The sequence below is a fragment of the Peromyscus leucopus genome, chromosome 10 (assembly GCF_004664715.2).
Source record: "Peromyscus leucopus breed LL Stock chromosome 10, UCI_PerLeu_2.1, whole genome shotgun sequence".
Classification (NCBI taxonomy): Eukaryota; Metazoa; Chordata; class Mammalia; order Rodentia; family Cricetidae; genus Peromyscus; species Peromyscus leucopus.
Window position 1 is genome coordinate 68,237,787 of NC_051071.1, and position 14,704 is coordinate 68,252,490.

Here is a 14,704-nt window from a genome sequence, read left to right on the forward strand (position 1 = left end):
CCCTGTACACCCAGAAAACATTGCCTTTCTGGACCCATTTCCCAGGTAGCAGAATAGGGATGCCACTGTATCCTTTCTTGCTGTCTCTAACATTACCTTGATGATAGCCACTCACACTTACCATTTGAAAAACTCTTCAACTTCTCAAGCTGTCAGTCTCTTCATACTAAAATGTGGGTTTGGGCTATAAGCTATTAAACGCCTCTCTCTCCAAATTCTACGGTTCTGTAAATGTCTTTTCTTGTTCAGATGTACAAGTGAGTTATTGGAAAGTAGAGAGAGAGAAAAGACCTTTTGCCTTACTGAAAGCTGGTCAAATCCTTTCTATATTTGAACTCTAGTAGAAATTGCTTGGGGTTCTTCAATAAATAGAAATTAAATGAAAAATGAAAAAAGAAAAATAGGACTTTTTTCAGAATCCACAGTAGCTTGAGGGTTTCACTACAGCTCTGTACTCTGTTGACCAGACTGAAAGTTTTTGCATTTTTGGCATACTCATCACAGAATAGCTTGGATTTTTATTTCAGAGCATGACTTACTCTTCTTTCTTAATTTTTTATACGTACTGTTTGCAAGAGTATCTTCTTCTTGGGCCCCCTCAGTGAAGATGGACTACACAACTCTAGGCTCATATTCCCTATTTTATTTTTTGATACCAACTTGGAGAGACTGCTTATTTTCTAGATCTCAGCCATTGTAAATGGAATTATTTCAAAACCTGGTCAACTGTGAATTTATTGGTCTGTCATCTTAAGAGGAAACAAAACTGAAAAATATCTCCATAGTGTTACAAATGCCTTCTTGCTGTGGAAAGCAAAATGAGAGTGTCTTTTGAAATCAATCTAGCTGCTCCTCAAAAATATGTAAGTATGGTAGGAATTACTGTAAGATACAATAATTCACTTCCCAGGTAACTACCTAAGAAGAATGCACAAAAAAGGTCAACTTGGAAGGTCCTAACAGCATTTTTCATGATAGAGTGGGAAAATGATCTGAAGTCTTCATCAATTGATGATTGCATGAAACAAAATATTGGATGGCTGTTAAATGAAAAAAAATTGATGAGAAAAAGGAATGAAGCAATGATTTACCCTACAACAAAAATGGGTTTTGAATATTTTTGCTGAGTTACAAAAGCTGATAACAAAAGGGACATGTACTTTCATTTATAAGAAAAGTCCAAAATAAGCAAATCTATAGAGAAAGAAATTGGTTGAGAAATTGCTTAGAGCAAAGATAAACTGGGAAGACATGAGGAGGGGAGGTTAATGAATCTAGAGTTTCTCTTTTTGTGATGAGGAAATTGGCCTACAGTTATACAGGGGTGAGTTGTGCAATTCTGTTGATATATTCTACTAAAAACATTGAATTATACACCTTTAGTAAACTTTATAGTGCACATATTAAATCCCATCATTTCATACGGATATATAAATCTATATGTGTGTGTGTGTGTGTGTGTGTGTGTGTGTGTGTGTGTGTGTGTGTGTAATGTTTCCTTTTACCTCAGGTATATTTGAATGAAAATGAACTAGGAAAACTAATCTCTAATTTTGTTCCTGACAATTTTTGCCAGGAAGGAAAACTTTCCATTTTTTAAATTAAGTTCTTTGAGTTTGAAAAGTCACCTAATGAAAGACAGATTAATATCAGAAAACACAAGATTTTTATTAATATTTAAATATTTGTAAGATAGCAGTTACATTCAGAGACTTCTATGTCCTTTTAACAAAGGCAGAGAATTTGAGCTTCAAGACATGATTTGCTTTGGGCTACAGACTGGGAAATTCATGGGAGAATTAGCTGAACTTTTGACTGTTTTCGTGAGATCTGATGTACAATCTCATTGTGATACAGACACTTCCACATTCCATGAAAAGGGTCTCTCTCCTCCATTGGCTCCTTCAGTGGAAGTGCACACTTTGCTTTTAGATAGATAGGGAGATGGACAGAGAAGTATTCCACATGTGTTGATTCTCAGTTGTCTTTGGCTTAAAATAATCATTCTCTTGGAGACTTTAGCATATTCTGCACCCTTCTCCTTATTTTTCTCAATTTGTCATTTCTTTAGTAATAAGGTATTTATGTTGCAGGGTAACAAGATGCTGAATCTTGCTTTCAGATTGATAGCTGTTTCAGTCCCCTACTGCCCAGGCACAGTAGTATCTATCAATACAAAAAAAAAAAAAAAAAAAAAAAAAAAAAAACCCCTCTCTAATAACCGAGTTGAGAACATTCAGATTGGTATCCATAATAAAATCTCAACCAGACTAGCACCTCCTCTCATTTTTATAGACCAGTTCTCATTGGTCTATAAAAATTCCCCTTACTCACCAGGAGGTACATTCACTCTGCTGTGGGTCATGACACCATGCTTCATGGGAAAACCTTGTGAGTCATTCCCACCAGTGAGTGACTCAGACTACACAACCCTTCCATTCTTCACCAGAGTGTCAGCAGTTCCATCTGTGGCCACACACTTCTCATAGAAAGAAGGAAGTGTGCATTCCCCGTCCACTTCAGTGAGTTCTGACAGATGGTCATTGGGAAGGGAAAATGACATAGAAACACTAGGGAACCCTCCTTCTAAACTGTAAAACCTGTAAGTCAATCTTAACATTTTTAAGCTCTGCAGCACAGAAGAATAAAAATATGAATATATAGATGAAACAATATCTAAATACAGCAAAAAGTCATTATAATGTTTTCGATATATCTGCTTAGCTTAAAAAAAACAGGACAGTAAGAAGCAAAAACTATTCATAAGCAGACATTAACAAATATACTTAGTTAATGTGTCCTCTTACCACTCCATGGACCAAGAAAATAAAGTCCTTGAGGTCCCTTCCAAAAATAAAAACAGGACGAAGTTATCAAGAAAATATCAAACTTTTACTTTGATTGGAAGTAGAGTACTACAAAATATGCCTAGGAATATTTTTAAAAAATATATAATCCAATAATTTTAATCTTTTTTCTCTAATTTAATGTAATTGAAATCAAAATTTCAACAATAATTTTTTCTTCAAAATTCAGGGAAAACATAAATTAAACCCAGGAAAATAATGGACAGAAAAGATATTTTTTAATTTGGAAGGTAGAGCAGCAATAGTTGGAGGTGTTGCATATTTGAATGTGTAAGTTAAGATTTCAAGACCACTCTGATGAAAGTATGGGAGAGCAGACCTCAGCAGATATGATGAAAGGGCAGATAAGGTCCTTATCTAAGAGAACTCTTCGGACCTCTTTAAAATAAGAGGTGTTTGCCAAGTTTTTTACCTGATATTTTTTTTTCTTTTTAACTGTTTGAAAAAACAATATGTTTTTTATCTCTTGGTAATTGAATTTAGGACCTTACACTGTAGGTAAACTGTCTACCAATAAGAAGCATTCCCAGTCCTTAGTGTCTAAGAGAAGTTATTGTGACATTTATTAATGGTTTGAACTGTATTTTCAAATAATTATTGAATTTTACTTTTTCAAAATAATTCTGCCTTTGGAGATATTTTTTTAAAAAAATTATGTGTATGGTTGTTTTGACTTCATGTGTGTCTGTGTGCTACATATATGCAGTGATTGGAGGCCCTATGAGAATCTCAGATCCCCTGGAACTAGAGTTATCAACCACTGTTAACCATTGTGGGTGCTGAGAATTGAACCCTGCTAGTCTGGAAAAGCAGTCAATCATTTTAGACATTGAGCCATCTCTCCAGCCCCCTTGAAATAATTCGTAATGAAAAAGAGAGAGCTTTGTAGACTCAGCTGTGACATTTCAAACTACAAATTGTTCTCTCCATGCTCTGGTGAATAATCTGGTTAGCCACACAGTAAGGAAGGCATTATATTTTTATGTAGCTTTGTGGAGATAGATCTATGACTGCCACTAATCTAAAGTGCTGTAAAAATTATTTCAAATTATATGATTGATGCTAACAAACCAGTCAGCAGCAAGCTATATAATTTCTAGTGTCTGTTATCCAAGTCAGAACTCCCAGTTAGCAAATCAGAACTTCACTGTCTCTCCCATCTTCCTGTGCTCATGTTTCCCAGCCAGTATGGCTTTTCCTGGCACATTCCATTTCACAATTTCTTAGCTTTCTCCCAGGAGAGAGAAAGAATATGATGGCAAACCAGCTTCCAATAGTCCTTGCCTCAGTGCCCATGGGTATGTAGTGTAATCTCTGTACTCTTTATACCCATGGGCCCAGAAGAGAATCAAACTATGAGTTACTTATTTTTTTCAGAATTGAGTATAAGAAGGACAGTTACAAAGATTCATTGTATCTTTCTAAAGTTGGTTCATGTTTTCCCAGGGTTTAGTATATACTGAGATTTTCTTTGAGGGAAAATACATCTTTTTAATCAAAACACACTTCGAGCCGTGCAGGTGCTTGACAAAGCTGCCTATTTCTTCATGTTTCTTTCTTTGGTTTAAAATATGTACATATTCATGTTGCACCTAGTCTTCCTGGTGATGGTAATATACCTGTAGCTGCCTGGTAGCTATTGTCAAAACGGTAGAAACCATGGTCCAGGAACAGACATGAAATTGATATTACTTCATACAGTGAGATTACTGAGGGTATAAATACCAAGTAAATGATATATTATATTTATTTACAAGAATTAGTCTTTTAAACAGATTCACACCTAAATGATACAGGACTTTACAAACAAAAATGTTGTTTCGGTCAACTGTGTAAGTGCATCTGAACAGGTAGTTTTCTAGTTAAGCTAATCTGAACTTTTTAATAAACCATATTAAGCACAGAATGGTAACTTACTCCTTTTGTAATAGCGCTTTAAGGGCTCCACTGAAACACGGCCAGTGGATTTGCAATATTCTTAGTTACCATTCTGAGGAACTGTGTACATTATATCAGCTCTGCCATCTCTACTGTTAGTGAGGAAAACGCTGTGAGCAACAGCAGCTCCTATCAACAGGGAGCCATATTAATTATTTGAAATGTGCCTCGTAAGAGGAATCAGCGGCGTTTATTACTAGTCGAATATTACTTGAAACGGGAAGGTTACTCTAACTGTTATCATAATCTATGTATCATTAACTTTCCTTGTTTAGGAAAAGAGATTAACAACCCTGTAAATTGCTATAGTAAATGTGTAAAAGTATAACTACATATTCCCATGTAGGAAGAAAGTGGAGGCTTCTCCACTTCTGCCCAGATCTTCTTTGTATGAAGTAGCTTCAGAAAATGTAATGACTCAGTAATGATTCTTTCTTGCTTCAGAATCCTAATTGCTTGTTGGATCATCAGTACAAGTGATAGCTACTTTGAGCATTAGAATTTTTTTTTTTTTTTTTTTTTTTTTTTTTTTTGTTCACATCAGTCTTTCTTCTTTTTGGTGTTTCTTGATGGGGGACATAATTGCATTACGATGCCAAGACTAGGGAAATAAATGAACTTAAAAAAGATCATTTTAGTTTTCAAATCAACATTGGTAATTTTTTTTATTTATAAAACAACACCTATTACAAAGAAATCTGTGAGGGAGTAGAATGCTTTCCAAGAATAGGGAATGAACCCATCTTCATGCAGTTTAAATTTTGGCTAGTTCTTTCTTTTCCATCAAGTTACAACAAGCAGGATAGAATAGTTTTCTCTTCAAACTATGGGAGAAATGCCTTAAGGAAAAATATGTTTGTCAGGGTTTCAGCATCCTAAGTGTCATCCAGATATTACATTGAGTGCCAGTCTGAAAATTGTTTAACACTGATGGACAGGGAAATAAATGCCGCTGGCACTGTCTACAATGCTGGATCCAGAGGACAGCACTGAAAGTCAGTTTATTCTTAATAACTTCAAAGTATTCAGATAGATATACATATGTTTCTGACGTTTTGAGGTTTTCTTAAAACCAAGTTTACCACTTCATAATTATCTATAATGTAACTGAAGGGAAAACTAAATATCAAACACACACACACACACACACACACACACACACACACACACACACACACACACTTCCAGTCCCAGCCCTTGGGAGATAGAAGCAAGTCATTCTTGACGATGTTGCAAGTTTAAAGTCAGCCTGGGCCTCACAAGAGCTTGTCTGGAAAAGAAAGAAAAAGAAACAAAGAGAGAAAGAGAGGAAAAGAAAGTAGGGAGGGAAACTCCTAAATAAATGTATAAACCCTTTTTAAAAAATTCATCTCGGCTGGGCGGTGGTGGCGCACGCCTTTAATCCCAGCACTCGGGAGGCAGAGCCAGGTGGATCTCTGTGAGTTCGAGGCCAGCCTGGGCTACCAAGTGAGTTCCAGGAAAAGGCGCAAAGCTACACAGAGAAACCCTGTCTCGAAAAACCAAAAAAAAAAAAAAAAAAAAAAAAAAAAAAAAAAAAAAAAAAAAAAAAAAATTCATCTTGGTTAGAGAGAAGAATCAATTTAATTGGGTGATGTTTGGTTCATATTTAAGAAAACAGTTTTATAATAAACACTACATATTTTTTCTGTGTGGAATAAAAATGATAGAACACCATAAAAAATTTTAAAGTAAAAGACAGCTACAATGTATTTATTATGTGTGTGTGTGTGTGTGTGTGTGTGTGTGTGTGTGAGTGTGAACAGTCAGGCTGTTAATATTAAAGTGTGAGTGTGAACAGTCAGGCTGTTAATATTAAAGTTAGAAGGCAAGGGCAGCTTGTAGGATTCATTTCTCTCCTTCCATGATATTGACCGGGGGATCTGTAGCAGGTACCTTTACTCTGTGAGACATATCATGATTCCTATAATGTCTTAATATTTCCTTTTGTGTTTACAGGGCCAGTGCATCATGGACAGGTTTCCTACATCTCTCCACCGATTCACCTTGACTCTGACCTAGAAAGACCCCCGGTTCGAGGTTAGTTTTCTTGATTTAAGGAAAAGAAGCAGTGTTCAGTGCTGAGTAAGGGTAATTAATGAAACTGGCTGTTGTTGTAATATGCACTTGTAGTACAGTACCTATTTAAAAATGAATGAGAAAAGTAATGTGTGAATAACGAGTCAGAAAATCTTACTTAAAAACAGAAGTATGAAGTGCTGTCTCAAGAAATGAATGAATCCACTGATTCAAAAAATAGGTATCCTGAGGCATTTAAATAGAGGTCTATTTGAATCCCTATTTAGAGTGTCAAGCCACCAGATTATTGCTCAAATTTAGATTTCTATCATCAAATGTTTTTATAATTGTGTATTTGTTTTCAGTGTCATAACCAAAGTCATAGTGAAAGAAATTTTCCTTGGAAATTAGTATTTTTTATATAAAAAATTATGTCTTTGTAATTTCAATATTACTATTGATTTATAAAATCATATAAATTAAAACTATTTCCATGGATGTCAACAAAACTCATTTGAAAATATTTTTATTACTCATGCACAATCGACATTGAAAGGTAACATTAGTTAGCTTACTATGTAAAGATAGAATTCATTTTTCTGTTTTTAAAGGAATTCCAGGCCCCACTCTTCATAATGTTTCCTAGTGTTCAAACCTTATGCTCCCACTGTCATACTGTCCAGTTTTACAACTCACAGCTTTGCCACGGTTAATACTTTGGGTTTGAAGTATACCGTGTATTCTCTAGCAGAACCATCAAAGGCTTGGCGACAGTCAGTAGGTGTGAGTGAGTTTTTTGAGCATGCCCAGTAGGTGTGAGTTTTTTGAGCATGCCTCCTGCTTGAGCAGTTCCTTCTAGCAGAAGTCTTATTTCTTTTGCATCATGTAAGATTCTCCTGGATCGGAACGCTGTACCTTCCCACCTGTCTGGCAGTGTTCCTTGACGTCCAGAGAGGCATTCTATGCTCAAACTCTGCCATGATTCCCTTGGTTATTTCCCCTGAGACTTTGTATGCTGTTGGCCAGTGTGCATGCTTTCTGCCCTTATCTGTGTTTTCCTGGAGGACATAGTGTTGGAATTAATGTTTCCCAGCCACGAGGCTGGGTATACATTGCATACATAGCTGAAAGCACTCCGCTGATTTCTGTCGAAATGACCTACAGTGAAAAGCAATAGAGTAAACACTTCTAAAGTGACTTTTATGGTTTACAAGAGACCAAGATCCAGGGTCTATAAGGGAATCCCATGGAGAAAAGCACAGTGAACCAACACAGAAAGTCTGAGGTGTTTTGGTTGTTTTTTAAGAGAGAGTGCTAGAAGGGAAAGTTAAAGTGATGAAATATGACAGCTTATAAAGGATTCCATATTCCATACCATAGAGTTTGTACTTTGTCCTGGGAAAAGCCTGCTTTGAGGTGTTTCCAACCCAATGGAGGATGTACCATAGTGTCAGTTCTGGAAAAGAAGATAGCCTCTCTGGCATCAGGGTAGATGATGAGCTATTTGGGAAAGCAGTTGGCAAAGAAAGGTGTCTCCCATAGTTGAGCTGAAAGATGATGGGGCACTTAACTGGAATTATGCCAGCAGTGAGGAGAGGATCTAAAACATATCAGAGGTGTGGTATCTGGCTGACTATTATGGGGATGGGGCAGAAGTACCTCTGAGCTTGCTGTGGGGGTTGACTATTTAGGTAGCTTGAGAGGCTTTATTCATTCCACATTTTATGTTGAAATTAAACCCTCAGTCCAATAGGGATGGCCTCTACCCTCACCAATGTTGATGCTAGAATAAAAGGGTAAGATACTAGCCAGGTGCTCCATTTTGCTTCTACCCTCCAGCGTGAGGATGATCATCTTAGATGGAGAACACACTTCTCCTGAGTCTGATAGCCTTTTGAATTTAAGAGCTCCCAAAACTGTGGGAAAATAGATTTTTCCTCTTTTTAAATTACCCAGTCTTAAATATTTTGATATAGCAACACAAAGTGATTGAGATACCTTCTGATAACAACAGAATCCCTCATGAAGAATAGGCATGAATGTAAATCGATAGATTGATTCATACATGCTAATTACTAGAATATTGTTCTTACCAAGGGTGAAGGACTAATTACACAAGTTGAGTACTTTATCATAATTCCATTATATAGATGTGACCCCAGTATAATTTGAGGAAGATTATTTACAAGTCATGGCTGGCTGGACATGGTGGTGGGTGCCTTTAATCCCAGCACTCAGGAGGCAGAGGCAGGCAGATCTCTGTGAGGTTGAGCCTGTTCTAGGAAGTGAGTTCTAGGATGGCCAGGGATATACAGAGAAACCTTGTCCCGAAAAACCAAAACCCACCCACTCCCAAATGGCATGGCTGGAACGAATAAAAAAATCTACTCTGAAACTTAATAAATCTAGACAGCAACCATACTATTGCTCTGAGAGTTGGTTGAATGGACTTGGTGCTGATGTAGCTAGATGCTTAATAGTCAGCAATCTGGCTGGTTTTGTAAGAGCATGGTTCACGCATTTTTAACAAATGTCTTGTCACATAGGTATTGGCCTAATGCCTCTTTTGTTGTTCTTCAATCTGGTCCACCGCCTTTCCTGTCACTGCAGAAGTGGTCTCTCTAATAGGAAGCCTAGCTTCAGGGTGATCCTCTGCTTAAGTCAGGTTTGCTCATGTCTCACTTGTCACAGCAAGTCACCTAGCCAACCTCAGACTTGAGAGGCCAGAAGTCAGTTACCTCTTGTCATAGAAAAGCCACCATTCAGAGAAGCCTGGATACATGAAAAAGAGGAGGCTGAGAAATCTGTAAAGCCATGCAAAAATGAAATAAATATAGAATGACTCTGAAAATATCCAATTTGGAGGGTTTGGGTGCTTTTGAATTGACTGTCTTCAACCACCTCACAATCCTGAAGGTGGAATTGAAATTATTTGTGAGGCCGGGGGATGTGGAGCAGGGTCTGGCATTTGATGGACCCTGCATAAGATATAGCTGTTACTGCTATTTGAGTTCATGGCAGTAGTGTATGGGAAGAAAGCAGGCTCTGGAACCAGGCTGATCTGCCATCTGTATTACAAAAACAATGCTAGGCTAATCTGGCACAATCATGAGAATGAAACAATACATGGGATGTACCTGCCTTATACCAGACCTTGAGAAACTTGCCTGGAAAGTAGACAGCCATTGTTAAAACCTGGATTTCAAATGGCTTCTCTTTCACGTCGATGGGTAATTTTCAGCTGGGAAAGAGTGAATGATGATCACCCACAGTTACCAATGCTTAAAACTTACCTCAGACTATATTAGAGATTTTAGTTTTATATAACTTTAAAATAAAAGCTTTAAAGTCAAAGTAGCAGCACCCGTTTGTTCTCTTCAACACGGTTGCCTAAACATGACCCAAATAAAGATGGCATCAGTAGAAATGCAATATGGAGGGACCTGCCATCATAGAATGACTGTCTTTATGGCTCCTCATGCTCAGACCGTCTTCAGTATGAAATGACCTACAGACGCTTCCTTTGTGTTTATGGTCAGTACCTCATGAAAAACAACTTTTGTTTGTTTCACTAAGAAAGAACATTCAAGGGCTGCATCCGTGATTCTCTGGTTAAAGCACCTGCCTCACAACTGTAAAGATGAGGCAGATCCCAGAAATCTACATAAAGGCCAGATAGGCTTGGTGATGTGTGTGTATTCCATTGTTAGACAGACAGTGATAGGGGACCTGCAGGACAACCTGGTTAGCCAGACTAGCCAGATGGTGAGCTTGGATTTCAATTCAGAGATTCGCTTCAGTTAATAAGATAGAGTGGGATGTAGAAAGACTTCCATTATCAACCTCAGGCCTCTACATAGATGCACAGCGCACAAACCTACACACACATGCATACACAAAGGCCACACAAAGAATCTAAGAGACAGTTTCATTAGATGGGATTTTGATTACACAAAAAGCTTGTATATTTTCAAAGACTATCTAAAATTTATTCCAAAGGCAGATATTAATAATGACACTGAGAGAACCTAACAATATCATTGCTTTCCAGCATCAAAATATTTCCATTCAGCTATCCAGTTATATTCATTGACCATTTTTTTTAAATAGATGGTGTATTGATATTGATTTTATGTACATTCAAATTATCCACACAAACTACGTGTCTCTCTCCATATTCTTTTCCATCTATTTGTTGAGAGGGGAAAAAGAAAAGAGGAGAGAAAATTTCTCTTGCAGGTTATAGATTTTTTTATTTGACTCTAGATGGCAAGTTAGGCTTTTTGAATATGTGAAATTCTACTTGCAATGTTTCTAGGAGATTATGTACAATTTATTTTGTACTATAGATAAAGTAAGATTGGCTAGTCAACTAGTTTTTCTTTCTTATGTTCTACTGTAGTTTTATGCACAACAAAAACTATTTTTTTTCCTTTTCAAGACAGTATTTCTCTCTGTAACAGTCCTAACTCTTCTGGAACTCATTTTGTAGACCAGGCTGACCTCAAATTCGCAGAGATCTGACTGCCTCTGCCTTGTGTGCTACAATTAAACTAGAATTAAAGGTGTATGCCACCACGCCTGGCTTGGCAAACTCTCTCTTGATATTCCCTTTACTCAGTTGCCTGATTTCTCCCTCCACTGTCTTTATTTCCCTTGCTACATTGGTCTCCCTGTTTAACATACACAATAATGAATCATGGACTGCTTATTGTTTTCAATATTCATCTTTTGTATTTTATGGAATTGACTATATTCTTGTAATAAAACCATGATGAATTTGCTGATGTTTACCAATTTAATAATATAAACAAAAATATTTAAAATATGCTAATATAACTCACCACATTGGCCTAGGAAGCTTTTCTTCATCAAATACGAAGTAACATAGTGACAAGGTAGATGCCTCAGAATCTTCGTCATTTTATTTTAGTGTAAGTGGAGCTATTTTGGATTGCTTGTTACCTTATTTTTGAATAGTAATTTTGCTGTGTGTGTTGATGATGAAGTAATTGTTGGTAGCTTTGGACTTTAAAACTGGAGGCCGAGGCTGGAGAGATGGCTCAAAGATTAAGAGCTTTTGTTTCTACAGGAACAGATTTCAGTTCCCAGCACTCATATCAGAAGGCTCACAAAGGCCTGTGACTCTAGCTCCAGGATCTGACACATTTATCCTGGCTTGGAACACCCACAAACACACCCAGCATAAGGTCACACAGACATCCTCATATTCACACAAATAAACAAAATAGATCATTCAAAAAGAAAAGTCCATGTTTTAATCTTTTCCTTGTTTATGTGTATATATTGTATACATACAATATATGTATATGTATATATACATACATCTGCTTTAAATTGTCGTGCCCCTCTACATGCTAGCTTACAGATGACTCACTTTGGATTTGGTCCATGGGTCCAAACCATCTATCCTGGGCATTGTCATTCTTTATGAGAATGTATTTTATGGTATTCCTCTGCCTGTTTTTCAGATGTTCCTTTTTGATTATGCGCAGTTGAATTATGTCCAAGATGTTCTTAGGAACCCAAAGAAAAATAGTGTAACAACTTAGAACACACTCTTGAGTAAAATGTTGTACTCTCTGTGGCTGTAAAGTGGCCGTTGAATATAAATTCAGTGGCACTTACCCACTAATGAGTAAATTTGAGGGTTTCTGTTCTTTAAGTCCAATGTGACCATACATGGCATTTGGTCATATAATTTATGCCTGCAATGACTTTATGTGCATTCTTCAATTTACAGAGTTTTATTACTGAATAGGGGTGTAAATTCCAGTAGTTTACTAGTGCATTAATGTCACAATACATTACAAGGTAATTAACCAGAGATGCCACTATAAATAGAAAAAATAGTCACAGCCTTCACTATAAACTACTTAATAAAAATAAGCTCCTGAATCAGCATTCACCATTATAGTAATTTTTCTTGGCATATGTCTCATTAATCAAGACTTCTTAAAAAAATAGCTTTGTCTAGAAGCACTATTGTTTTTAAACCTTTCATTATTAAAACATTTGCTACACTTTGTAGTCAAATCAATGGAATTCATTATATATTTCTGCACAGAAAATAAGTGTGTGCCTTTGAGACACATTCCCCAACTTTATACAAGTGAAAGTGAAAGAAATACTACTTGGTCATATTGTGGCAGATTTGTAAATTGTAGTTCTAGGAGGATTATTACTTGTAGTTCTTGGGGCTGGAGAGATATTTGAGAGTGGTTCAAAGCACTGCTTCTGTTCTAGAGGACCCGGGTTCTATTCCCAGCACACATGGCAATTGAATGCTGTCTGTAGCTCCAGTTCCAAGGGAAAGGATGACCTCTTCTGGTCTCCACGATGCCTCCCCCACTCTTTATTTTCCCTCCCCACTCCTCATTTGCAAAATATCCTCCCTCAGAATATGTCTGTGTGACAGACAGCATCATCCAGGAAAGGAGATTGTGTGAGAATGGGAAGACACAGGAGTCAGAATCCAGAGCAGAAGCATATGCTATCTGAGATTCAGGTATACTAGTTAGGTACGTTCTTCACTTGATCCTGTGTTCAAGCTTCCTTGATCTTCCATTGTTTTTCTATCCAGTTGGGTGATGACTTTAGCAGGGATTCTTCACACTGAAAAAGTAAGAGGGGTCAAAGTAGAGTCTTTGAGTGGGACGGAGGCTTCCTGGCCTCACGAGGACTTTAGTCAGTGTGCCAAAAGCTCTTGGTTACACACAACCTTCCACTCAGTCAGTTGCTCCATGTTCTTGTCTCGAAGTCAAAGAATAATTCCTGGACCACAGGTGAGTCATAGGAAGAAGTTTACTAGAGGTGGAAGTTTCAGGGAAAAGAAGGGCAGAGTTCCTGAGTGGAACTCTCTCCCAAGTGTGGGGTACCATCCCATTGCTAGTCTGGGGGCTTTTATTGGATGTAGGATAGAAACTAGGGTGAGGCATGGAGGCTGGGGGTGAGGCATGGAGGCTGGGAGTAGTCTGGTTGAGCTACCACCAGGCATCTAGGTATTGCGTTTCCACTTTTTACGCAGTGGGGGGCTCTCTGAGGTTATTATGTAAAAAAACTGATGAGAAACCAGAGCTGGAAGCAGCCCCTACCCCTTCTGGCATTTTTAGTCTTTGGCCAGGACAGAACTAGAGACATTTCCAGTCTGACAAGAATTGAGGTACCTATCCCTAAACTCCCTGACCAGTTTATCGTTCCTGTCCTCACCAACATCAACAGTAATTGTATTTAGATTAATTCACATCAAGTTTCAAGAAAAAAAAAACATGAATTTCTAAGTCTTCTATTTATAATATTGGTAATAATATTTTGAATATTTTTATTTATAAAAAACATTGCTAGCTACTCAGTCAATTCTGCTTTCCAGAATGTTGAGCAACTCGTGATATAGATATGGGCAAAAAATTTGTCATTTATTTTTGTAGATATTTCCTTTAGGTAGGATCTCAATAAGAGGTCTAATACACACTAATTTTTGTATTTTATAATTTTGAGTTAAAACTTGTATTCTGAGTAAAAGCTAAAAGGTTTACTTACATTTGAATAAAATGTTTATTTTTAAACATTTTTTTTTCTGTAATAAACTCAGGACTATACTCATGGTTCAATGGGCACGTAATCAATGAAGTAGAGTAATGCCAAGCATTAAGTTCCATGTGTGAACTGAATTAGCTCGAGCAAATCCACACACTGAAAATATTTTTTAAAGTTCAAAATAAGCAGATGGTGCTGCCTGATGCATCTACATTAAAAATAGGCTCGAGCCAGCTTAGCAACACAAATTAGAGTCGTTAACACACAGTATCAGCCAGTGAAATGTAAAATCATTTTAGATTGAT

General features: G+C 37.1%; 1 protein-coding gene across 30 annotated transcripts in view; it reads left to right on the top strand.

Moving 5' to 3' along the window:
• Adgrl3 (adhesion G protein-coupled receptor L3) overlaps window positions 1-14,704 on the top strand; it is a 744,444-nt gene that overhangs the window by 492,761 nt on the left and 236,979 nt on the right. For all 30 annotated transcript variants that reach the window (XM_028854109.2, XM_028894208.2, XM_028894402.2 and 27 more), the window contains one exon: window positions 6,783-6,863. In XM_028854109.2, coding sequence (XP_028709942.1) covers window positions 6,783-6,863 — 81 coding nt within the window. The remainder of the gene's footprint in view (window positions 1-6,782; window positions 6,864-14,704) is intronic.